The sequence below is a fragment of the Sparus aurata genome, chromosome 23, assembly GCF_900880675.1.
Source record: "Sparus aurata chromosome 23, fSpaAur1.1, whole genome shotgun sequence".
In the NCBI taxonomy this organism is placed as follows: Eukaryota; Metazoa; Chordata; class Actinopteri; order Spariformes; family Sparidae; genus Sparus; species Sparus aurata.
Window position 1 is genome coordinate 14,418,322 of NC_044209.1, and position 25,658 is coordinate 14,443,979.

The 25,658-nt window shown below is 39.9% G+C and overlaps 2 protein-coding genes and 1 pseudogene across 3 annotated transcripts; 1 reads left to right on the top strand and 2 right to left on the bottom strand.

Moving 5' to 3' along the window:
• Positions 1-3,248: 3,248 nt before the first annotated feature.
• On the top strand, positions 3,249-5,960 carry LOC115576026 (forkhead box protein M1-like; annotated as a pseudogene).
• A 5,076-nt stretch (positions 5,961-11,036) lies between these two features.
• On the bottom strand, positions 11,037-13,332 carry LOC115575978 (interferon-induced protein 44-like). The gene is made up of 7 exons (XM_030408431.1): positions 13,325-13,332; positions 13,134-13,176; positions 12,820-13,018; positions 12,558-12,707; positions 11,958-12,126; positions 11,735-11,835; positions 11,037-11,650 (listed from the first exon to the last, which is right to left on the bottom strand). Exons 3-7 carry the CDS (start codon positions 12,991-12,993, stop codon positions 11,489-11,491), a joined length of 756 nt encoding a protein of 251 aa, XP_030264291.1. The 5' UTR covers positions 12,994-13,018; positions 13,134-13,176; positions 13,325-13,332; the 3' UTR covers positions 11,037-11,488.
• A 2,638-nt stretch (positions 13,333-15,970) lies between these two features.
• LOC115576196 (lipopolysaccharide-induced tumor necrosis factor-alpha factor homolog) lies at positions 15,971-22,953 on the bottom strand. Of its 2 annotated transcripts, none has more exons than XM_030408691.1 (5): positions 22,684-22,953; positions 19,977-20,169; positions 19,569-19,610; positions 17,351-17,495; positions 15,971-17,187 (listed from the first exon to the last, which is right to left on the bottom strand). In XM_030408691.1, exons 2-5 carry the CDS (start codon positions 20,152-20,154, stop codon positions 17,082-17,084), a joined length of 471 nt encoding a protein of 156 aa, XP_030264551.1. In that variant the 5' UTR covers positions 20,155-20,169; positions 22,684-22,953; the 3' UTR covers positions 15,971-17,081. The 2 variants fall into 2 exon arrangements, with proteins under 2 accessions (XP_030264551.1, XP_030264552.1); XM_030408692.1 differs by having other exon boundaries at positions 22,680-22,918.
• Positions 22,954-25,658: the final 2,705 nt, after the last annotated feature.

The window sequence follows — 25,658 nt, forward strand, 5'->3', positions numbered from 1 at the left end:
TTTTACCAGCAGGGTTCTTCAAAAAAGTTTCAGACTGCATGATTCCAGACCTGCTACAGATTGTTAACACATCTCTTCTCTCAGGTGTCTTCCCCCAAGCCATTAAGACAGCAGTCATTAAACCACTCCTGAAGAAGAGAACTCTAGACACATTAGTAATGAATAACTATAGGCCCATTTCAAACCTCCCAATTTTAAGTAAAATAATTGAAAAAAGCTGTCTTTCAACAGCTGAACAATTACTTAATAACAAATGGCTGTTTTGATGCTTTCCAATCAGGATTTCGACCACATCACAGCACTGAGACGGCCCTCGTTAAGGTCTTCAACGACATTCATTCAAACACAGACAGCGGAAAAATCTCAGTCTTAGTATTACTGGATCTCAGTGCTGCGTTTGACACAGTCGACCATAATATACTACTGGACCGACTGGAAAACTGGGTTGGACTCTCTGGTACAACACTAAAGTGGTTTAAATCTTATCTAAATGAGAGAGGTTACTTTGTGTCTATTGGTGACTACACATCTGAACGGATGAAAATGACAAGCGGAGTACCCCAGGGCTCCATTCTGGGGCCTCTACTATTCAACATTTACATGCTCCCTCTAGCTCAAATAATGGAAAACAATGAAATTTGCTACCATAGTTATGCAGATGACACACAAATTTACATAACCATATCACCAGGGGACTATAATCCCATACATACCCTGAGTAGATGCATTGAACAAATCAATGATTGGATGTGTCAGAGTTTTCTTCAGTTAAACAAAGATAAGACTGAAATAATTGTTTTTGGATCCAAGGAAGAACGACTTAAAGTCTCTGCTCAGCTTCAGTCTGTAATGTTGAAAACTACAGACCAAGTCAGAAACCTTGGTGTGACTGTGGACTCAGACATGAATTTCAGCAGCCATATTAAGACAGTTACAAAGTCAGCCTACTATCACCTTAAGAATATATCCAGGATAAGAGGGCTTATGTCTCGGCAGGATTTGGAGAAACTTGTTCACGCATTTATCTTCAGCAGACTCGACTACTGTAATGGTGTCCTTACAGGACTCCCTCAAAACTCCATCAGACAGCTGCAGCTGATTCAGAACGCTGCTGCTCGAGTCCTAACAAGAACCAAAAAAGTAGATCACATCACTCCAGTTCTTAGATCTTTACACTGGCTTCCTGTCTATCAAAGAATAGATTTCAAAGTCCTGTTGTTGGTTTATAAAGCATTGAATGGTTTCGGGCCAAAATACATTTCTGATCTGCTGCCGCGTTATGAACCATCCAGACCTCTGAGATCGTCAGGTACCGGTCTGCTTTCAGTCCCCAGAGTCAGAAGTAAACATGGAGAAGCAGCTTTCAGTTACTATGCGCCACATATTTGGAACAAACTCCCTGAAAATTGCAGGTCTGCTTCAACACTCACCTCTTTTAAATCAAGACTTAAAACATTTCTTTTTGCCACTGCTTTTAACTGAAGCAATTCAAGTCTTTGAACTGCATTATTACTCTGAGTTTTTTTTTTTTTTTATAATGCAATTTTTAATGTCTTTTAAATGAAATGTTTGTCTTTTAATGTAATTTGTGTGTGCCTGTAAAGCACTTTGAGTTGCCTTGTGTCTGAATTGTGCTATACAAATAAACTTGCCTTGCCTTGCCTTGCCTTGCCTATGTAAATTCAGTACTCGAGTAAATGTACTCAGTAACTTCCACCACTTTACTCAGACATCAAGTGTTACAGTTATCTCAGTCACTTTGGTACATTTCTCAGATCGGAATTGAAATTCTCAAAACTACTTGTTCAATCTTCACATCATTGTGTCACTTGTGCACATCAAAAAAGCAGTTTCTCATTTCTTTGAACAAGTTGCAAATGCTTTGGTATGTCCATGCAAATGATTATGTACAATTCTCTGCTGTTTCCTGCATTATCAATTGCTTAAGTCATGTTGATCAAAATGTATTATAATGGGTCTCTGTTGAATAGTCTCACCAGCCACAACATTTAGGCATTAGTTCATCTCATAAGTCTTTACATGCAAAATGGTTGAACAAGTTGTCATAATATGTCAAGCATATACATTTCCATTAGAGTTGTTTTCTAAATCTGTCCTGAATTGGTAAATTGCTCCCCGGTGAATCTACAGCACTGATGTACATTTTTTCCTAACGAGAATGTCCTATGTTCCCATTTCTACTTTTGTTATTTTGTTTTTTTCTTTGTGCTATAGTGCTGTCTTTTCCTTTCTGTATCTCAATGACATGGTCTATCAACAAATCACAGTACAAACAGTAAAAGCGTAAATGTGAATCTTGTCCAGTCTCTTGCAATCGATCTCCCACATACACTAAGGTGTAACTTACAATTTACAATAATTGTCATCAGAGCTTTAGCCATAGTTTACATCAGAACACCCCTCCAGAGTACACTGTTATATTGACAACACGACTAAGCAATTTGACTGTCTTATCCGTACGCAATGAAACAAGGACTTGTCATTCTGATGGCACTGACATGTTCATTGACACAGATATTTACTTTTGAGAGACGAACTAAGGATGTTGAGCAAGAGACTGGCTTTTGCAGGTAATCTATGGTTTTTAGCTATTTGTATAAATTGTTTTGAGAAATGCACTTACTGTTTTGCAAATGTTGAGGATGATTTTGAGAAATCTACCAAAGCGACTGAGAAAAACTGTAGTAAAACTTCTGCTCAATATTTGCAGTTGGCTAAGTATTGTGAAATATTGGGTTATTCCCCTGTGTGAACGCCATGAAGGGAGAGACATTAAATACAACTTAATAGATAAAATGAGTGAAAAATTACATAAAATAAAACAATGGCAATTTGGCTCACAATCACAATAGTATAGTATATTTGCAGTGTTGGGCAGTAACGTCGCCACAAGTACTGGCGTTACTAGTTTAACTACATTTTGGAACAGAACTGTGAAAATGAATTTCCCCTCTGGGACAATAAATCATGAATCTGGATCTGAATCTGATTTCTCAGTAGCGTGGTGGTAACGTCGCTATTTTCTGAATGAAACAGCTTTTCAGTAGCTTAGCTCTTTTATTGACCAAGTAGCGCGGTAGTGACCACACACGCTACAGTTTTATGAACACCTCTGAAGCTCAGCACAGTGGAGCTTTCTGCTGCGGTCTGAAATAAATAGGATCAGTCGGTGACGACATACACGGTCGTGTATGTGGAGCCGACAGAAGCACTTCCAATCAGTTGGTTCAACAATATGAACAGAGTCTTTCAGCTATTAGCAGGAGCCAAGACAAGCAGAATCGCCTGAAACGTGGCAGTAATATGAAGAATACCAGTGAACACCTAGGTGAATTTTAAATGATTTGAAGACCATGAGACGGAGACCAAGGAGACCCCTGATCCTCAGAAGGAAGCTGCCTTTTCAGCAAAATGATCCGCCAGCAGCTGGATTGAAGAGCCAGCCTGTTGCACCTGGCTGCAAAGAACCTCCAAAGCCATCTGCCAGTCAGTCATTCCTCAATGGGATCCACATTCTGGATCACCCTTCCATGTCTGACAAACAGGTGGTTGTCATTCCCAAAACAGCGGACCTTCAAAGTGTTATTGGGGCCCTCACCGCCAAAGGCAAAGAGTGTGGGGTCCAGGGACCAAACAAGTTCATCCTTCTCAGTGGGAGTGGAGGCACTGACGGTGGATCTTTTTGTCATCCTGCTGCTGCAGGGGATGACATCTCTACAGCTGGTCAGCCAGTAAAAGCAGAAACTATGCACTCTCCGGATGCTAAAGCTCTCACGGGGATTAAAACATTAAATAAGGATCTGGATTGTGGCCCTTTAGATGACAGCCTCACCAACATTCAGTGGCTGGGCACAATGAGCACATGTGCCTTGGAATCAGATCCTGCCAAGCAGATGACCAAGAATCACAGACTTTTCAGGCACAGAATCCACAAATGATGCAGAAGCTGTTCAGCAGCCCCAGTCAGAGAGACCACCATACTCCTACATGGCCATGATCCAGTTTGTCTCAACAGCTGGAAGAACAGGAGGATGACGCTGAAAGAGATTTACACATGGATCAAGGACCACTTCCCTTACTTCAGAGAGGTGGCCAAACCAGGATGAAAGAATTCCATCCGCCATAACCTCTCTTTGCACAACATGTTCCTTCGTGAGGCGTCACCAGATGGTAAAATTTATTTCTGGACGATCCGGCCTGAGGCCAACCGGTGCCTCACTCTTGATCAGGTGTACAAGCCTGGTTGTGACCCAATGACTGCTCCTGTTCTGGTGCCAATGCTTTTACATTCCAACCAACAACAAAAGAGGATGCATCCTGATCCAAGAAAGACACAAACTGGCTCTGAGAGAAGGATGAAACCTCTCCTCCCACGAACAGAGTTGTACTTGGTTCCGATCCAGCTCCCCGTCGCCTCCTCCGTCTACCTGCCGTCCTTGTCGGCCCAGTTTACCGCCTGCGCTCCACAGAAACCGAACACTTCGCGGGGGGCCAAGGGAGTGCGAATAGCTCCTAAGGTGACCCAAAGTGAAGTCCCAACAGTGGTGATGTATCCTCAGAAGAGTCCAAATGTCAAGACGGAGGTGAAGGAGGAGCCGGCTCGTGTTCCAATTAAATGCCCAACTCCTAAATCCCTTCCACAGAGACAAGCAAGCAGCTCTCGACGTAAACAGCGCCTGGTTCACTCCGCACATGAGGAGCCTGTGCTCCTCTGCCCTGATAACACTTTCTTTGACTCTGGCGTCGCCTCCGATGTGTCAACTTTCCAGGACATGCAAGACACGGAGATGGACGACCACAAGCAGGAGCAACACAGCCCTGACCTGGAGTTCTCCTTCAAGACCCGCATAAAAGGCAGCAGCCACCTGACCTCCTCCACGCCCAGCAAGCCCCCAACCAAAGTGACCCCTGTGGGCAAAGGGAGCCACGACCCTGTGGACTTCAGCCCCATTCGCACACCAGGTGGTCCTGCCGTCACACCGCGGCATGACTACACCACCTTCAGCTTCAACAGCACTCCCTTTAAAGACTGGCCTCTGTTCAGCTCCCCCAGGGAGCTGCTCACTTCCGTCCCCTCCAGTGCGGCCGGACCATCAGACTCTCCTATGGATAATTTTAGGAGCAGTTGCTCCAGAGAGCTGCTTCAGGCAGGAGGCGCCACGCCGGCTAACCGCTCGATCACAGAGGGCCTGGTGCTGGACATGATGAATGACAGCCTGAGCGAGATACTGGTGGACATTAGCTTCTCTGGTCTGGATGACAAGGACATGGGCGCTGTACTGCCCTTGCAGCACGTTCTCGAATGCAAAGCTAGACAGCCAGTTAACATGCAAATGTCCTCCAATAACTACACAAGGCTTGACTTTTCTTGATTTTACTGAAGACTTGTTGCTGCATTTGCTTTGGTTGTAAAACTGAAATGTTACAGAGATAAAACATAAATCAGTACAAAATTTTCCATATACATTTAGAAATAACACGCTTTAACCATGACAAAACAAACACTGTACTTGGTAAAAATTAGCTTGATTAACTGCAATTGCAGAACAGAGCTATCTGCTGCTAATTAGCAGAGCACATGTTTAGCTAACCTGATAATTGACATGTACAACATGTTTAAACCTTACAAATAGAAGAATATAGCGGTAGTCTACACATACTACTCACAGACACATGATTTCAAAGGCTGAAGCGTGATAGAGAAGCCTCCAACAGATCCATGCACCAAGCAGTGCTCCTCCTGCCTGCCTGAACTCAACTTAAGCATGTGTTGCAGTGTGCATGCCTGCATCAACCTGTGACCAGTAGATGGCAGCACAGAGCACTTTTTGAAGCTTTCATAATCATTAACTTATTAAAATTATTTATTAACATAACTTGAAGGCAGCACAGGCACAGCTAACATCAGCTGGTCTGAGTTCATCCCTCACTTTAAGTAGCCTGATGGCTCACATGGACTTGTCACCTGGTTTCATTACAGTAATGTGATTGAATTAATGAGTTTCAGCTTTCCCACCAGCTGCTGTGGTCATTCATCTGAACCCTTTTTATAGCTTTAATGATCGAGTAAGTGCCAAAATGTTTCATTTGAAGCTCATTGGCTTTCTTTTGCATCTGCTTTGCATCTGCTCTGGATGTTTCTGGCCACCTTGGGAACTGAAATTTAAGAGAAAAAAAATGTAATCAGACAGGGACACTTTAATTTTTGTTACCAGGTCAAACTCACAGGCTGCTCACTTTTTTTTTTCTTGCCACCTCTGGCTTACTTTTTCATGAGGGCCAACTGCCTCTTTTATCTTTTTTCTTTCTATCCATGTGGAAACTTTACACGCGATCCTGTTTTATTTCAATATTTATCCTTCCTCTCATATCCGTCTGTACTCTCGAAGGAATTGCTAGAGAAGTGAAATGTCTAAGTGTATATGTAAGTTGATTTGCACATATTAATATATAATTTAGCTTTTACATGTGAACATGGAAAGACCGTATATTGCCTGATGAGCCAGTGAGATGCTTCTGTGCCTCTAGTTCCAAGCAGAACAGTTTTTTACAGCGCCATCTTTAGAGGATAGAATGGGACGTGTGCCTGTTTCTGTGTCAAAAATGCCACAATAATGCACGGCTTTAATAATTCCTTAAGGTCTGTGAGCATGGGTGTTTTCTGTGCGAGTTGATCTGTGCACAGCTGAGTGACGTGCAGGAGTGAAATGTTTTCTCAAGTTGGTGTTTTTTCTACGACTGTACAATAAATCTGTTGGTGTTGGTGCCTCATGCAACACGAGGGGGTTTTTATTTAGCGGTGTAGTTGACTGTAAATACGTTTTGATTTGCCCTGTAGTTCACATTTTAAGGGAATCTCTGCCAATTTTACACGTTTAATGCTAAAGGGTTTTGGGGATGTGAAAAGGGTTGTCTTGGGCCTTTTGTGGCTCCGGAGGGGGCTGCGTGTGATCTGATAGATTGCCTCCAGTGATGTCACTGAGTGGCCCGGTTGCATTGTGGGTGGTGTGGGCACCACGTTTTGTAAAGGAAGAAGAATGTGTGGTATCTCTGGCTATGGATTTTGATCACTCGTTTTTAACTGTCAATAATGAGTCATGAGGCGTGCTGTGCTCGACCAGTGGGCTGTTTTTTCCTCAGGGCTTGGTGCGTACATCGCCCACCAGGCCCGGTTCTAGACTGCCTTGATTGGAGGGGCAGTAAGAAATGTTGATGGGTCACTAACTGCTACTGTTTTGAGTGCCATAGGGATGACGTTTTTTTGTATGCCTACCAGTCTATGATGCCAACCCAGACGTAAGCATCGCAGATTTGCCGTGGTTCCATCGGCAAAGCTGAATGAATGAATGAATGAATGAATATGAATGAATAGTTTTATTTTGGTTACAATATAAAATACTTAAATTATGTGCAATCAACTGGCAAATATTATCATACAGACTTCCACTCAACATTTTCTCACAAAAAATATTAAACAAACTCTTGCCATCATTCGTTATCTATGTTTACCTCTTCTAGCTGAAGCTGCACTTGATTTTAAAAACAAATCAGTCGGTTTGCAGCATTTTTCACCGTAAGCCTACAGTGCTCTCAGATTTCTCTCTCTTTTCTCCGCTCACCCCTTGTGTCGCTTGATGCCTCGATTCATTTTTTTGCTAGCTTAATCTCAGTCAGCTTCCAATTTTCAATCTCCAACTTCCAACAACCACGCAGACGCGATTCAGTCTTGAAATTCCCAGAAGGCATTGCTTCATTTTTAACTTTTGCAAACAAATAATCACATAAAAAAATGGAGGTAGATTTGTATTATTTCAAACCATGCACGTTTTTGAACATCTGAATAAGAAATTCGCTACAAAAGAATGCAGACTGATGTAAAAGTTTGTGACTAGAGGGTAACCATGACTGTGATATAGAGACTTGTATGTGTTATATAAATAGTGATCAGATTTTGAATTCAGCAGATATGATGGAATTGGAGAGACTAAATTGTTATTTAGACTTTGAATAATGCTAGACAGAGAACAGAGTGATTAGTCAGCCGCCCATAAGGGCTTGTGGTTCCTCTGGCATCTGCACATGTTTAAGATTGTCAGTCTACCACGTACATTTTGCCCCACCACCAAATTTCCCAACCTCCCTTCATATCTACCACGATGAATTTGGGAAATTTGGTGGTGGGGCAAAATGTAAGTTTCTTTATAATCTGTGACAAAGCAATTTTGTAAACAGCGCTATAAAAATAAATAAATAAATCTTGTCTGATTGGTTGATGCTATATTATTGTGCACCACTTTCTCGCGCTTTGGAAAGTCGTGTGTGCCTGTCTGGGTTCCCTGTTTCTCCCTGCCAGATGCCAGCAGCCTCAGATTAGCCGCTGTCGGAGGCTCTGCCCCCAGGAAGTAACGTTAAACAGTGGCCGGCGGCGCTAACCTGAATTTACAAGTTATGGAGTCCCCTCTCACTAACGTGTGTTGTTTAATCCTGTCGGCGGGGGTGGGTGAGGCTCGTGGGCCAACAGGATTAACAGCGGGGCTGGCAAGGGTTGAAAGTTGAAACCCGCTTCACAACCGGTACGTAGCCTGCCCGTGTGACGCTTCCCATGCCGCGGAGCGGGACAGAGACAAACTCGGCAGCAGCTGCCAATGGGACTAGGCTACTACTAGCAGTTGCTAGCCGACATGCTAACAACTGACAAGCCTGGAGTGCCCGTAGTATCTAATGTGATGCTGACTGAGAGAAGCTGCTACTGACTGTATGCACGGTACAAGAGAGAGAGAGACACCGGCTCTGTTGGCAGAAGAGCCGTGGACTGTGATTACTCTGGCAGCATTTATGGGAATACGTTACAATATTATATATTTGAATATATTTTTTTTTTTCTTTTTTCCGGAATGAAGGGGGGTCCGTTTGGTGGGGCAACCGAAGCATTTGGGGGGGCATTGCCCCCCCGTGCCCATGCCTAGAACCTGGCCTGTTGCCCACAGTGCAACGTAGTCGCCTTAAGGGAGGTTGGTCGGATTGCATGCATCCTCCTCGGGAGCTAGAAAAGGCTTTATGTTAATTATTTTTTCATATACGCACTAGTAAACACACTGTTATATGTGAATAGGTGGAGTTACCCTTTAATCAGTGGAGACAATTTATACAACACCAGCTTCAGTGCTTGAGTGTTGAAACCCTGTTGCCTTTATTTATATTTGAATAAAATTGGAAACATTTTATTGATGAAAAAAAAAAAAAAAGACAGAAGCACTTCCGTATGACGATGACATCACGGACTAATCCTTGCCTACAACGTCTCTGCTGCAGGGGAATACAGACAGGTTAGCTTGAGAAAGTTACGGAAAGATGACAGCGGGTGAAGAGGACGGAGACGAATTGATCCCGAGGGATGCAACAGACAAACTTAAATAATAAACAAATACAGTAACGTTACATATAGGAGGTAAGAGGTGCGGATATGAGGGAAAAGAGAAACATTTGAAAAGTTTACATTACTCGGAATTATTACTTTTGTCATTTTTAACCAGCACAGGGTACAGCAAAAATGCAATTTCTACAAAACCAAAGTATGGTGGTTAGTCAAAATGATTACCTTAAAATGTATGTAGATATAGCTACGAGTACAGAGTGGGCCTAATAAAAATACCACTTTTGAAACTGTCAGTTATATGAGACACTGGTTGATGGATAGAGTACTTTACTAATCCCAAAGGGAAATGAAAGTGTTACAGCCACTTGACATATATCAAAATAAAAAAACAATTAGGTAGGTAAAAGAAACAAATACAAAGGCTGAATTATATACAATAACTAAATATCAAATATAACTAATAAAACTGAAACTAGAACACAGACTAGAGAACCTTAACGAAAATTACAATATACTATGAACATCTACATACTTAAATTTTGTCTTATGCTGGTTCCCTCTGAATATAGTCCTGGACTTAGTCCCTTTGCTGGCACTACAGCAGTTCGTTTCAGGAGTATCAGAGATCAGGGTGCAGTTGGATCGGTTTGACTGGAGGGACTCACCAGCTCTTGCAACATGCATATATTCTTTTATAATCAAGAATGCATCATACAATTGACCTAATCATTTAATCAAAGCAATGTGAATGATCTAATGTAGCATCTCTGTATCAGTAACTAGATCATCTTGACAACATGGACAACTGTAAGTATAATTACATAATCATGCGACCAATTAAAAACTATGATTAAGCTGCCCTTTATACACAAGCTGCCCCACAGCAGCAGTGCTTATTTGTGCAAACGTGTAGAGATAAGTTTTCCCTTTCTGTTCAGCTCCACAACTTGTGTCAGAAATAATACAGACTCGTTCATGGGCCATTAGAGGATAAATCCACCAGACTCTGATAATCCCCTCACTTTTACTCTAACAACATAAGGTTGATGTTATCTGCTGTTATGACTATTGAGTCCTTCACTTGCTGAATCAGTCTAGTTTAATTTTCCCCTTTATATGTAGATGATGACCATAATATCATAATGTGGTGTGTGTGTGTGTGAAGAGCATGGATAGCACAAAACATGTTTCAAGTAGTTAGTGTAAACCTAATCTGACCAACTTTGTATGAAAATAAGGCCCACTATATAAAAAAGAGGAAGAAAACAAATCTCATATTGCCTTATTCTACCTATATATATATATATATATATATATATATATATATATATATATATACGTATATTGTTTTAAGATATTGTACTGATTGCAGTGACCTAGCAAGACCAGCAGAGGCTGCAAGTTGAACACTTGGCAGATGAAGCACAGCTTACCAACACAGAAAAAGAAAGGTTCAGAACAGCTATTCCTGTAAATCAGATACCAAAATCTGCATTAGTATAAAATCTCCCAAACTTCAAGTAAGGTAGAGAAACCCTCATTTATAATGCTTTAACAGGCGGTTATGTGTACATAAGCAAACAGTCTACACAGAGAATGACTTCAGAACAAATTCTTTCTTCAGATTATTTTATTGGATAAAAGAAGTGTATATCATGGATGCCTTTAGTGTAATCAGTGCATTACTTGAGTTATTCAGCTTTAGTGAACAATTTCATTATCAACATCATGTGGGGATTTGTATTGTATTTACATATATAACCAGGTTGAAGCATCTACCTGCAATCAAACTCTCATATTGTGAATAAGTAGAATGAAACAACAGTTGATAATAACATTGATTAACACAGTGTAGAAGTCTGTTGAATTATTTCACAGTTGCATGGCTGTGCACACTGTGCATATTGTCGTGTAATGACTATAATCATTTATTTCACAATGTTGTTCATTGAATCATGCACACTGTGATCATCCATACAACCAAGCCTCCTTTCTGCACATCCAGGTTTTCTACAGTGAACTCATGCAGTATTGATGTTCTTTATATCAATTTAACTATTTTTTCTGCCTATCAGCCAGCAGTTTGTAGGCCTACAGGTCATTGAGGTAGTCTTCTCCATAGGTGATCATCTGTCTCAGTGCACACAATATCAGCGCATCAATGCCATCCCGTGTGATGGATTCTGTTTCGTAATTCTTCACAAGAAAGATGCAGTTCGGTGGAAGTCCCAGCAACTCACTGAACAAGTCGACCTAAGTTTTAAAGTAACAGCATTTCAGTTGATCAGCAGTTTAAAAATCTAACAATTCTTCAAGATATCACCAACAGAAACATACCTGTTCCTTCAGGTACTTGCTCTTATATGCGTTGTTGATGTCTTCTTTCACCTCAGCACAGGCTTTATCAACTTTGGTGAGAATAGCCACTTGGGGAATCCCTGCAAATACAGAAACCTGATCAGTATTTCAAAGGTTTGTTTTGCTGGTATTTTGATTCATAAAACCCAAGATTTCATCATTACTCCACACAGAGCCTAACAATTGTGATGTCTGCTCTTACCCATATCACTGGCTGCTAGTCTGACTTCTCTCAGCTTCTTCATGACTTCCTCACTTAGCAAAGATACTGAGTCAGTAGGAATGACAGAAACCAGGACATGAACTCTGTCATCCAGAGTGGGAGATGGGTTGTAAGATGGATCATCCTCCGTCATGGGGCGAGGATTGAACTAGTTAACACTAAATTACTGTCAAACAATGCTTTTTATCAACAATGCAAAACAGTGAAAAACAGATAAGTTGACGGCACCCTGTGAAGCTTTTGTAGTGGTATAGTGATTATTGATTATTTTTTATGTGTGGTACCTTGTGTTGTTTTTCTCATGCACAGAATAATGCAAAAGTTCAAACGGGTGTCATGATACACATTCCTACTGATGTTTCCACTCTATTTCACTGATCTACAGGTTCAGTGGTTATGCACCAGAAATGCAGGAAAGACTAAGACGGCTTCCTGCAGGACTGAACATGGATGTTACATCTCAAAAGTACACACAAAGCATTTTGATGAGTAAGACTGAATGTAGATATAATTTTTGTTTGCTAACAAGAAAACTCCACAGGGCTGCTTTACACAATGTCCGAGTTCAGAGGATTGTACCTTGTAACCATCTCTCACATGTCCCCTCAGAGCCAGTTTGAGGTCTTCCACATGAGCTCCACTGTTAGCTTTTTGCTCCAAGCCCATGATGTCATTAAAAACGAAAGAGTAAAATGCATCTGGACCATTCGGGATTTTGTAAGTTTTGTACTGTAAAGTAGAGGGATCAATTATTTGCATCAATTTATCGAATCAAAGATAAATGTGCAATTATTAAAGCAATATGAGTGAAGATATAATCACAATCAACAATTTTTCATACTTGTTTGGTGAAGCTGCTCCCAGAGGTTGCATCAGTTGGAACTCGAACGGAAATCCTGCCTTGTAAAACACTTTGAACAGAGTTGATGAAGCTGGACTTGCCGGCACCAACGGGTCCATGAAGCAGAATTCTGAGACGACTGGATTCATGGTTTTGAGGTTTGTACCATTTCATGAAATCAAGATTTTCCTTGTTGTTCCTGTATATTGAAGAAAACTATTAGAATAAGATACTGTATTACGTTGATTATTGAATGCATAAGAGGCACATTGTGATCAAACATTAACCAGCCAAAATATTGCATGTTTACTCACTCTGGCAAAGCCCTCCATGGCTGATCCAATAGTGTTGAAGGGCCTAGTGAGACAAAATTACATTACCAACGTCATGCGTTATTTTCTGGGAAGGAACTACAATAATTGTTGTGATAACAATAATAAAGAAATACTACGAAGAAGGAGAAGAAGAAGAATGACAGAATGATCACGTCATGGTGTGGTCTCACCTCCTCCCATAGCTGTAAAGTGAGACAATCACATGTGAATTATCATGAATTTACCCAGGGAGTGACAGCAGAATTTAGTCACTTTTAGACATGATGTAAGAATAATTCATTCACGAGTAAAATTTATCCTACTTAAGCAAAAAAGTAACAGCAGCAAATTCTACTCATGGCAGCCTGCTTGTCCTGCAACAATGATGGCCCCCGTGACTCTTATGTTCACATAAATAAACAGAGATTCTTAACCTATTTCAGATACAGATTTAATCCAGTTTATTTTCAGAGAAATGTGAAATGATTAAAAGGAGAGAAAAGCAGAAAAAAAATTCAGCTGCTTAAATCTGATTATCTGCCTCAACAAAATGCCTTGTGTAGATGAACTGGTGAAACTGTACTTCAGAATCGGCTTTAGCAATAAAGAAATGAATTATCTTTTAGCTCATAAACATGGTGCAGTTGTCAGTATTAGGGACTCTGAAGAGACTGTGTATATATACTGTGCCGTATATATATATATATATATATATATATATATATATATATATATATATATATATATATGTATGTATATATATATATATATATATATATATATATATATATATATATATATATATATATATATCAAATATTAATGTATAGATATCTAAAAATAAGTGAAAACATCGGCTTCACAATCACAGGAGCATATCTATTAAATCTGAGAAGAGACATAACGCAGTGCTCACCTTTTCTTATGTGGTCCCCGCAGAGTGTCACTGCAGGTTGGTGGGGGGAAATGTTTTTATAGGCTCCTTTTCTGCTCTCAGTTTCTGTTGTGTGCCAATCATATGACTTACAAGAAGTCAACACCATTGTTGACCAGAGGTCAAGGTACTAGTTACAGTAACTTTAGCTTTTCAGGGAAATGCAGTAAGGTCCAAACAAAAAATATTTCACTTTAGAATGGAGTAAAGTATAAACAGCATAAAAGTACAACTATAGCACAATTCTATGTAAATCATGTTCTCGAGTAAATCGATATAGTTATTTCCACTACTTTACACTGATGCCAATAGTTACCATAACTTGGAAACTATTTTGTTATTGTCACACTCATTGACCTGTTCTTAATATTTTAAATGAATGTAAATACAAAATATAATTGAATTATTTCCAAGTGTAAACACAAAAAAAGGGACAGACATTAAATCAAACCTTTATAAATAAAATCTGTGAAACATGACTCCAAATAAACCAATGGCATTTTGGCTTTACAGTAACAATAGCTTATTTTACAATTGTTTGTGAAAACAAAATATTAGAAAGCTAACTTGTCCACTGTAAACAATGGACACATATTGAGGCTGCACATTTTTTTAAAGGTTCCCCTTAGCAAAAAGTAGTTTATTCAAGTGTACTACAAGTATACTTATTTTATACTAAAACTGATGGCAGTAAACTTGAAGTGTACTTTTTATATACTACATTTTATATACTTAAGAAAAGTATAGTGAAGTATACTTGGCTTATACTGAAAAGTATAAAGAATAGTCTAACACTAAGTACATTCATACTTAGACTTATACTTTAATACTAAAGCTTATACTTGTACTTTAGTATACTGTGGACTGTGGCGCAAAGACTCTTGGGTATTCTGTTGTTGTTGGTGTAATTATGGTTTGTGAATGTGTTTGTAAATAAGATGATGTGTAAGACGGTTGCGGGTTAATTCACATCCTTTTTATGTGGTTAAATTGTGTGGAATTTACAAAGATGATAAAAATGTTGGCACCGTGAGTGAAGGGGTGTTTTCCGGGAGAGACTTCCTGTCTGTTAAGCTGTGGGTATATATGGTAATAATTGATGAATCCCCTGTTAGAATTTGTCACATTACAAGTGCTAAGACTTACAATATCTTGATGTAAGTACAGAAAAAGATTGAGTCATTGAGTTGTGCTACATCAAATTTAGCAGAATAAAAATGTTATTCACGACACACATTTGTATTGAGGTATTACCCCTGTTATAAACTTATGTGTTAATAAAATAAAATGTGGACTAGAAGTATGTACTTAGCACACTAGTAGTATAATGATGAGTATACTTGTTGTATACTTGAAAGTGTACTTCTGTAAACTTAAAATGTTCCAATTTAGTCCGAAGAAGTATTAAATTAGTATACTTTCTAGTATGCTACAAGTACATGGGCCATAGTATACTTGCTATACTTATACTTATACTCAAGCATACTTAATAAAATGAACTTCAAGTAAACTACTTTTTGCTAAGGGTCTCCTTCAAATTTTCTTTTTGCAGATTCAGTTACAGCCATCTGTGGGAATCCCACACTTTTCTTAACCATGCAGCTCATTATATCACCTCTGAGACTGACTGGCATGTGCAGGGACATTGAAATATGTCCCAGACTGAAATGTGGTGAAAAAAAAAACAGTAGCTCCAAAAGTATAACTAACTGTCAGTCTCCAGTTCTTTTTACAGGGCTTTTATCTCAGCTCTAATTATTTGAGAGTGTTGGACCAAACTTGGTGGAAAAAATCCCTGATCTGCCGGTGACAACAGAAGAAATGAATGAAAATTATAGAGGAATCCCAAATCTATGTTTCTGACAGCAGTGGATGAGAAAGAAATGATTGATATTGTGAATAAATGTCAAAAACAGAAGTCCACTGACTTTAATGAAATAGACATGAAAAGGGTAATTGGGGGAATTTCAAAACCACAAACATACATCTGCAGCTTGTCATTCCAAAGCAGTGCATTTCCCCAAAAAATGAAGTGGCTACAGTCATGCTGCTGTACGGAAGTGGGAACAGACTTCATAAATAACAGACCTGTTTTTTTACTTCCACAATTCTTAGAAATTCTCTAAAGTCTATACTACAGAAAAGAGCTAGAAAAGGTTAGTTCATAATGTTGGATAAATGGGGAATCACAATAACTCATTCTTCTTCAAATCAAAAACAATACAAATTACAGATCTTGTAGGATTTCAAACAGCTCAAACAACTCAACCGTGCGTGCGTGCGTGCGTGTGTGTGTGTGTGTGTGTGTGTGTGTGTGCGTGCGTGTGCGTGTGTGTGTGTGTATATATACATATAATGTAGATATGTATGATGGGGGTAAGAGGATGCTGGAGAATACATACTTAAATCATTATAACATATATAATTAAGCCTGGGAATAGTACATGTTTATAAAAGACTAAAGCAATCAATATATAAGCTATAACACATGAGATAATTGCTGATAAATGATTTTATATTACACAGGCCATATTTGATCTTATCATTGTCCTCATTATTGCACCAAACCATCAAAACTACAAAGGTACACTGAGACATGCAGAACATGACCCTTGTCCAACATTAGAACCATGTGAATTTTGGTAAATTCATCAAAGCAAAATCTTCAGACAAAGTAGAATGTGAGAAAAACAAAACACTGGTGGACTCAGAGAGTATAGAAAACAGCTGTCTTTTTGTCAAGAAAAAAAACATACATATTAACTGAAATAAAACATTAAACATGACAATCAAAACGTTTATTGGTGTGTTTGTTGGTTTACATTCCTTTAATGAATTACAAATGTGTCAATGATTGCTGAGTATAACGCCTCACAGTAATATAATGCCTCATGTAAGTATTGTATTATTTGTGATTAGTATCAAAAGGTTGCAGTGTTGTAGAGCAAGTAAGGATATTAAAAGAGTACAGATAAGCATGGAGTCATTCCCCCTCTGTCACAGTCAGGAAAGTTTCACAGTCGCTTGTATATGTAGACGACACTGTGGCAGTTCGGACAGCGATGCTCGACGTCTTGACAGGAATCAATGCAGAACGGGATGCAACAGCAAAGAAAACACCTGTAAGAGGAAACAAAGTGAGTGTTTGGTAGTTAGTAAAACAGGATATTTTTTGGGTACTTTTATTCTGTAGTGTTACATTTCAAATTGTGCCTCCTAAATTTCACTCTCTCCACCAGAAACTAGACATGCAGAAATTGTCAGACCGAAAAGTTGCTTTTACCCAAAGACGGCGAGTCCGGCACAGATGGCCCAGGCCATCAGGCCCGCTGTGTGCTCCGTCTTGGTGATCACTGTCTGCTGGCACTGGGGACACACAGTTTGTCCCGGGACGTCATGTAGTGCAGGCGTTACAACCACGTGAGTCACTGAGGACGAGAAACGCACATGAAGTAAAGGATGTGTCTCCATACCATAGTCTTTTGTTTCCATATTTAGAGTGAGTGCAGTGCCTCACTGCTCACTGCAGTATTTTATTACCACCAGCTACTCAGGTAAATCCTTCCGTAAACATGCTGCACTGGGCTGTAGTGGTGGAATGCAAGTAAGTACATTTACTGCAGCGTATATCTGCTAAACAGATAATTATTACATAGATACTATACTTTTTACTACACTACATTTATCTGACAGCTTTAGTTACTAGTTACTATTCAGATTATGTTTTACAATCTTTCCTTCCAGTGAAAAGAATGTTCTCCAAATGTGGTGATTTTCAAAGATTGAAGTCTCCTGCTTTTTAAGCTAAATTAACAATTAAAAAAAAAACTATCTTGGATTATCTGGAAAATTCATTGTCACAACGCTGAAAACAGGATGTTTTTCTGAGCTCGTGAATTTTCCATTTTTTAGAGATGCGTGGTTCTCACAGAACTGTGACTCTACAGGCATCTGATCATCTCATAGAATATGATGCATTTCTGTAACTTAAGCAACCCAGCAGTATAACAAAGTACAGTAAAATGTAATGCACACATGAATGCAGCACTAATGTGAACTTCTACCTACAACTTGAGTTCAACAACAGTGGAGGAATTATTCAGATCCAACACCACACTAATACCAGTGCTAATACTACACTGTGGAAGATTTGCCATTGTCAGATTGAAGGGTAAAATGTTCTGACTGCACTGACTTAACAAGACCAGCAGGGGATGCTAGTAGTGCAAAAACTGTGATACGATGAGGAGAAATTTCAATGCCTCTGTGTTTGTATGGCCCCCTTCCAGTAATTTAAGCTGCTGAGAAATCCAAACAAAAAGCACTTTGGAGCGCAGGTCAGCTCATATTAAAGTTAAACTAAAAGAACCCAAAATTGAAATCAACATATAAGTGAGAATTCCAACACACCCTATATGTGTGAAGCCAGCAGTTCATACAGGCTCTATCAGAGTGATGTACATTTTTTTTGACACGTTGAATTCATATGTGAAGAATTGTTATACCTGCGATACGAATCGTGTCCCAAACAATGTGTCCCTCCACCACAGGAACAAACAGGGAACAATGGCTCATTGTTAGGCACAGAGGCTACAAATGGACTATTCTTCAGATCTCTTTAGGAGACAGAGGAGTGCACCCACTGACTTTGTACAACTGTGCTGCAGCAGTGCTTCTAAACTCACACACTGGCACAGAAATATGTTTACCATGCGTAAACATGTATGTATTGTATTTAAGTAAAGATAGAGATGAGATACACCTTTACTAATTCCCACATGAAGTAAGGTATACGTAGGTAAGCGAAAGAGTACAAAGCCAAAGTAAGACACTAAGACTGATACTATTCATATGAAATGAATTAAAATAAAGGTTAATGGAGACATATGCTCATTTTCAGGCTCCTAATTATATTTTGGGTTACTACAAGAATAGGTTCATTACATAAGAACACATTTGTGTTCTCACACAGCAGCACTGTCTGAAACGCTCTGTTTTAATCTGTCTCTTTAAGGCCCCTCCTCGTGAATACCCAGTCTGCTCTTAATTGGTCAGCTCACACACGCCTGAGCCAGCACTGCACAACATGTTTAGGGTCAGCTCTGTTGTGTTTTCAGCTCCCATTAAGCTTCACTTTTACCATGAATATAGACATAAAATTCTACATTATACAGTGTTTGCCCTGGTGACGTAGTGCGATGTCAAAAGTTAAAAACTATAAGGGGTTTCTATGGGAAGGCTTTTCAGGCACATCAGGAGCAGTGTTTTCTGTGAGTGTGTACTTTGAGCTTTTTAATTTTTAAGAAGCTATATAACATACTAAAACACTGAGGAGCTCGCCCTGGAAGTCTGCACTGGGTCGCCAAATGAGTGAAACAATGTCAAGGGTCAAGGGTCAAGGGTGTGTGCGCAGGTGCACACCTAGAGAACTGGTATAAGAATACATGCATTATTATTTTGTGTTACGACAGCATTGTCTGGGGTCGGGCGCATCGCCTCACCTGTCGTGGCAGGAACAGATGTGCCTGGCACCAAAGGAGGACCTGGCAGATGAAACATACACTTTACCAAAACAGGAAATGACGGTTCAGAACAGATTATTATCATCACCTACCATAACATAAATACCTTTACAGGAAATACATACAATTGCAGTATTGCTGGTACTTTGTTTTGAGCTTGTGCATTTTAATTGGATCATGTGCATGGTTTTTGTTTCTTACACATCTGCAGTATACAATGGATGACTTAAAAAGAAAGGTCCATTTGCAGATTTTCACTGAGAAATGTAATAATATTATATAATAATGCTGCGAGGCCTCAGAGGCACTAACCCCTGTCATGGTTACAATGACTACAATGACAACTGAAAAGTAGAAGTATCATCTTTGACCCAGGCAGACACAGACCTCCCTGATATCCAGCAGGTGGAGGCCCTACAGGGGAGACGCCAGGCGGAGGGTACATCCCTGGCTGAGGGTACATCCCTGGCTGAGGGTACATCCCTGGCTGAGGAGCACCACCATAGTTCACGGGAGGCCCAGGGTATGGTGGAGCTGCCTCCTGTGGTGGGTATCCTTTTTCCATCTTCAGAAATCGTTACTGAATACGAGAAAAGTGTATGATGAATTTTCTAAGATGATCAGCTGGTTTGTTACAGTGCATACATTGATTAGAATTTTAATGTAAATACAAGAAAGAACATTGTTTCAAGCTTAATTACTATGTATGTTTGAAATAATCTTCATAGGTTGTAAAGGATTTTAGCTTAAAACATCCCATTTGAAAGCATTAAGGCCCCTAGATTCATTTTGGTAAGCCTTACAGTGTCATTTTGTAATTAGGTGATTAACACTAGTTCCGTTTCGAGCATATCAGTTTCATTTCTGTGTAATGTCCTCCTACCACAACAAACAGTAAGTGAGCACTTCTGCTATTGCATCACATGGTGATAGCTATGTGGAAGAGCAACTGAAAATGTATGCTTTTATTAAATACCAACCGTAGACAAACACAATTATGGATATGTGACCAAGTTGATGCACAGTTTCATAGATTTTAATAATAAGAAATGCAGTCAGAGAAAAGAAATGGCTTTATTAAAATGTAGATGGAGGCAAATGGTAACAGTAACACTTCAGAAACATTTTCAGTGACAAATATCTACAAAATGAAATTTGGTATGAGTTTAGACTGTTATAGGCTGCTCAGCTTAAGTGATTAAATTTATGCACAATAGGAAGTGAAGAATTAAAACCGCCACAATTTTCTGGTTGAACACACTTCACTTTTTCCGTCTACACCCTCTAACCGCAGGGTTGCACATCCTCTTTGAAATCCAAACATTTGCGAACTTGAATTGAAGTAATAAAATCAAACTGTGAAAATATGAAAAGTCAAAGTCATATCAGTAATGCTCTGTAGTAGCTGACACATGTAGCTGCTCAAACTTCATACAGAAGACAGACAGGACAGAAGTTCACAGTTGCAGGAGAGCACTTTTCTCGCAATCTAAGGTGTGGCTGTGGAAACGTCAATACTTCAATGTCTTGCAAATAATTGTATTATTTTATCGGGCAGATGATTTTTTAATTTATGGGATTAAAAGTGGATTTATCCTCACTCGTGTTTATAAACCTGACGCAGAAACCTGCAGAGAAGACCTCCACTGTTGGGAGGAGGAGAAATACACTTCACTTCATGAAAACGGAAAGAAGAGTGGGAGCTGGAGTCTCTGGTGAGTGCTGAGATTTGTGGGAGTTGACCTGAATTTAAACATACAAACAGCATGTGCTCGTTAACGTTAGCTTACTGCTAATGTACAGTAAAGCCATCTGGCTGTTTGGAGCAGATAAACACTGTGTGTGTGTGTGTGTGTGTGTGTGTGTGTGTGTGTGTGTGTGTGTTAATAATAAACATAAGTGATCCTACAGTCAAACTAGCTTCGCTGGTGGTGAACATCATTAGACACTCACCACTGCTGATATAAATCTATCTGACGTGACTACGGCACAAATGTTCACAGATGAATAAATGGTTTAATGTTTTATTATTGTGAAGTGTATTCTCCTGGGCCAACTTACCTATCACACCCTTACCTTGAGTAAACTTGTGGATTTGTGTGGAACTCTTTTGCAAGGTGCAGGCAATGAGGTAATTTCTTTCTTTCTGACTACATCAGATTAATGTGTAAAACTATAACACAATGATGATGAAACAAAGTACAACTCTGTGACAGTATTCATCCTTAAGACTCCACCATCAAAGATAGATGACATTTTATGATTTATCTGACGTAGGTTGTCAGAAGCCCAGCATTAAAGAATAACTATAATAACCATAAAGAAAGCTTGTCTTCCTGCTGATGCTCTCATTTGCTCATGTAGGTCATACAGAGGCATCAGTATCAAGTTAAGACTGTTTCATTCTAGTATGTTCAAGGAAAGTACAGGTAAAAAATTGTTACTTTCCGCCACTGGGGAAAATTGGGAGTAATTTTAGTCAAATGTCAAACTGCTGTGTTTCTTCAGTAGCTACTAGTCCAAGGTGACAGGAAGCAGTGAGCAGCAGCAGCAGTTGACTGTAACAGATATTTGGTTAGTGGGAGAGGCCAAAAGAGCTGCAGTTTGAAGAGATTTGTTTTAATAACGTAGCAGCGGGTATAGCCAACCAGATCCTTAAGAGCACAAAGTGGACAGCTGCAGTGGTATAGTATGATATAATAGATAATGTCTGTTGCCCAGAGTAAATAGGTTCCTGACAGTCTCCCTGTGTCTCATCATAAATCCATCCTACAGTAAATCAATTAGAGAAGCATTACCCACAAACAGACGAGGCAATTTAGTCCACCACAGCATTGTGCCTGTGCCTCACCCTGTTTTGTACGGACAATGTGGCTGGATAAGGCTCACAACACCATGGGTACATTTGAATACACATTTCTGACAGAAATAGTTTATATATGCTCTATAGAGTGGTGGCACCAAACAAAAAAAAAAAAGCTTGATAAGGTATATCAACATTCACAGCCTTCACTAACATATGGCTGAACTTTAAACACAACAGCAACAGTGGTTCATTGTATAAGTACAGATGTGAAATATTAGACTTACTCACTTGTGAATTTCCATCCAAAATGAGAGGGGTTAGACACCCTCCTTCCTGGAGCTTCTTAATCCGGAGCGAGACTGGAAGAACTACAGTGAATCCAACTGAGCACAGACAGATGTAGGCTAATGAGTATGGGGGACAAAAGTCACAACTATAAAATAGCTGCTTTACAGCAACAATTATCATGTACTTCCTCTGGAGCAACGCAGCAGAGAGACTGTAATTCCTTCTTACTCTGTAAATGCCCCTCCTCCCATTTCTCCTCCCCTTCTTTTTTCTTATGACTGGGTGTGTCTTGTGAAATAAACAGGATTCTATTACACTCAAAAGTTCAAATAATGACCAGTATGGAAATAAGACTCGCTAATACAGAGCTCAACAAAAAGAGAGGGAGAGCAGTGTGTGCCGGCTCAGAACAAAGTGTTCTTTGTCTGACTGACATAAAGTGACTTGTCATTTTCTAAGTCAGTTTTTCACTCAGCTATCTTGGGAATGGTCCTCTCTAATATTTTCTACGAGGCTTGAGTTATATTTGTACAAGTCCAAATCAGACTGGGGAGAAGTTACATAATTCATCTTCATGCAGCACAATGATCCTGGTCATAACTGGTGTAAAATAAGTTCTGATAACTTCAGCTGGCTGTTTCTGTAGGTGAGTCCTGAAGTTAGCATCGCCGTGGTGTCAATCAGATTTTTCTATAAACTGATCAATGAAAAAGTTGTAAAGGCGGGGTAAGAAGAGTTTGTCACTAAAGTGGGCCTGTGAAGTTGGACTACTGAGTAGATGAGTCTCCGTGTTCGCAGTGATGCGTCAGTCTGATCACACACGTATGCATAAACTACATTGGTATTACGAAACAAGGTCACCCAGAATCAAGAAAGCGTGAGGAGAGGTTTTAGATGAACAGAGAGTTAAGTTTTTCCTTCCTTTCATTGTTTTTATGTTTTCAAGATCAAGTAAGTCACCTATCTCTGTCTATGCCAGTGAAACAACCCCACCCCCTGCTTTCTTGTATCAGCCAACCCCCTGGTTTTCTCAGGCTTACTTAATGAGAACCATGTTGTCACTTCGTCCTTGTTTTTTTCCAGTTGTTTTCTCCCTAACAGTTTTCCTCCTCCTTTTTCATCACTTGCTCCTTCCCTGTGCGTGCGTGTGTGTGTGTGTCTGTTCGTGAGAGACGCTTGCTTTCTCCCGCTGCCTGCTGCCAGCAGAAGGTGAGGTTCGTCCAGGGCGGCATGCAAGCTACAACCGCCACTGCGCACGTGAGAGTGGGTTTGGACAAAAACTAAGAGGAAGTTACAGTCTTGTGAAATATCATTCATTTAATCCAGCTCTCATGGATTTTTTTTCTTTTTTTTTGTGGAAGTGTTGGAGATAACGTACATGAATCAACAGGTAACAGTCACAGATGACAGCATAGGAATGGAAGTGACACGCTTCATTGGCATGTTGCCCCTGTTGCTTCAGTTAAAGAAACACCAGCGCAGGCCTCTTATATCAGGCGCTGTAATGAATTGATGACTGGTGTATCTTATTGATCCGTTCTCTATAGTACATCTCTTAATCCATCTGTAGGATGATTCCACTTGATAACCCGCTCTGTTTCCAGTACATTACATCAGTACATAGCCCAGGGGCATTTCTAGGGGGGAGCCAACAGGGGCCAGTGCCCCCGTAACTCTGAGTCTGGACCCCCCTGTGGCCCCCCTGACAGGGAGTCTGTATTAATAACACAATGACAGATTTCTTGCAATGATTTTGTTCTGAAGGGCGAGGCAGAAATAAAGTGTCTCAGCAGTTTACTACCCAATCAAAATTGCTGAAATTGTAAACACTGCTTTGTCTGAATGAGGGATTTGTCCTTTTTTCCGTGTTGTATGTGCCCCCTTACAAAAAAGCCGGCCCAACCTGGCCCCCCTATTAAAACTGGTCTAGAACCGCCACTGACATAGCCGTCACTGATTTGCACTTTAACACACAACAATCATGATATTTTGACATGCATGTATGGCCATGGGTAAGACTCTTACAGACTACAGAGGTATGAAATAAAAGTGTATACACCTATTTTTGTTAAAAGTCCGACACTTGTCAAAACGTCACACTCTCATATTATTATTATAACCTTGTAAAAATTGCATGGCTACGCTTTGAGAAGTAAGTGTCTACCATCTAGCAGAGAGTATTCTCGGATAGCTAGTAACCAGCCATGGAACAGAAGCAATGCCAAATTAGTCTGATAAGCCTAAGCGGATTTTTGATTTGTTGGGATGTGCACAAGGTCAACTCCTTTGATCCCTAAAAGCTGACAAGGGTGTATAATGCCCCACCTTAAGCTGTCACTGCACTAACGTCAACTATCACATTCAGGTAGACAACTGGCAGGTGATTGGGCATTGCTGACATTTGTGAGACTGGAAAACTAGTTACTGTCTGCTGCTCCAACCTGCCTGACCTTTACGCTGTTAATTGCATGTACTTTGTTGCGGCGTGTTTGATAAACCAGATCTATCCAACGCTGACTGAACTCAAGGCTGTAAAGTCCATGCCCCGACAGGTAAATTAAGTCTCCATGATAATGTCGGTGAAAGTCTTGTTATCATCAGTGCCAATAGGTGGAGGGTCAAAACATGTAAATAATGTTAAATGACTTCACATTGTCAGGAGACTCTCTGCATGCTCCAACTGAGTTTGCCCTGTGAAGGGAAGAAGAAAAATAAAGGGAGGACTTAAAGGATTTTTTTACCGACTTTAGCCTGGCCCATATAGCAGCCAAATAGCATGTCAGATTCTGAACTTACTCTGCTTTGAGTAATACAGGAAGACACCATTGTTGCATGAACAGGGACATTTTCTTTTTCTTCTGTGACAGCAAACCGGAAAAAAAATCTGGAAAATTACACAACCCTGATAGTATCATACGTAGCTTTTTTACTCACGGCACTTAGGACATCCATGGTATTTCATAACAGTCATTAAA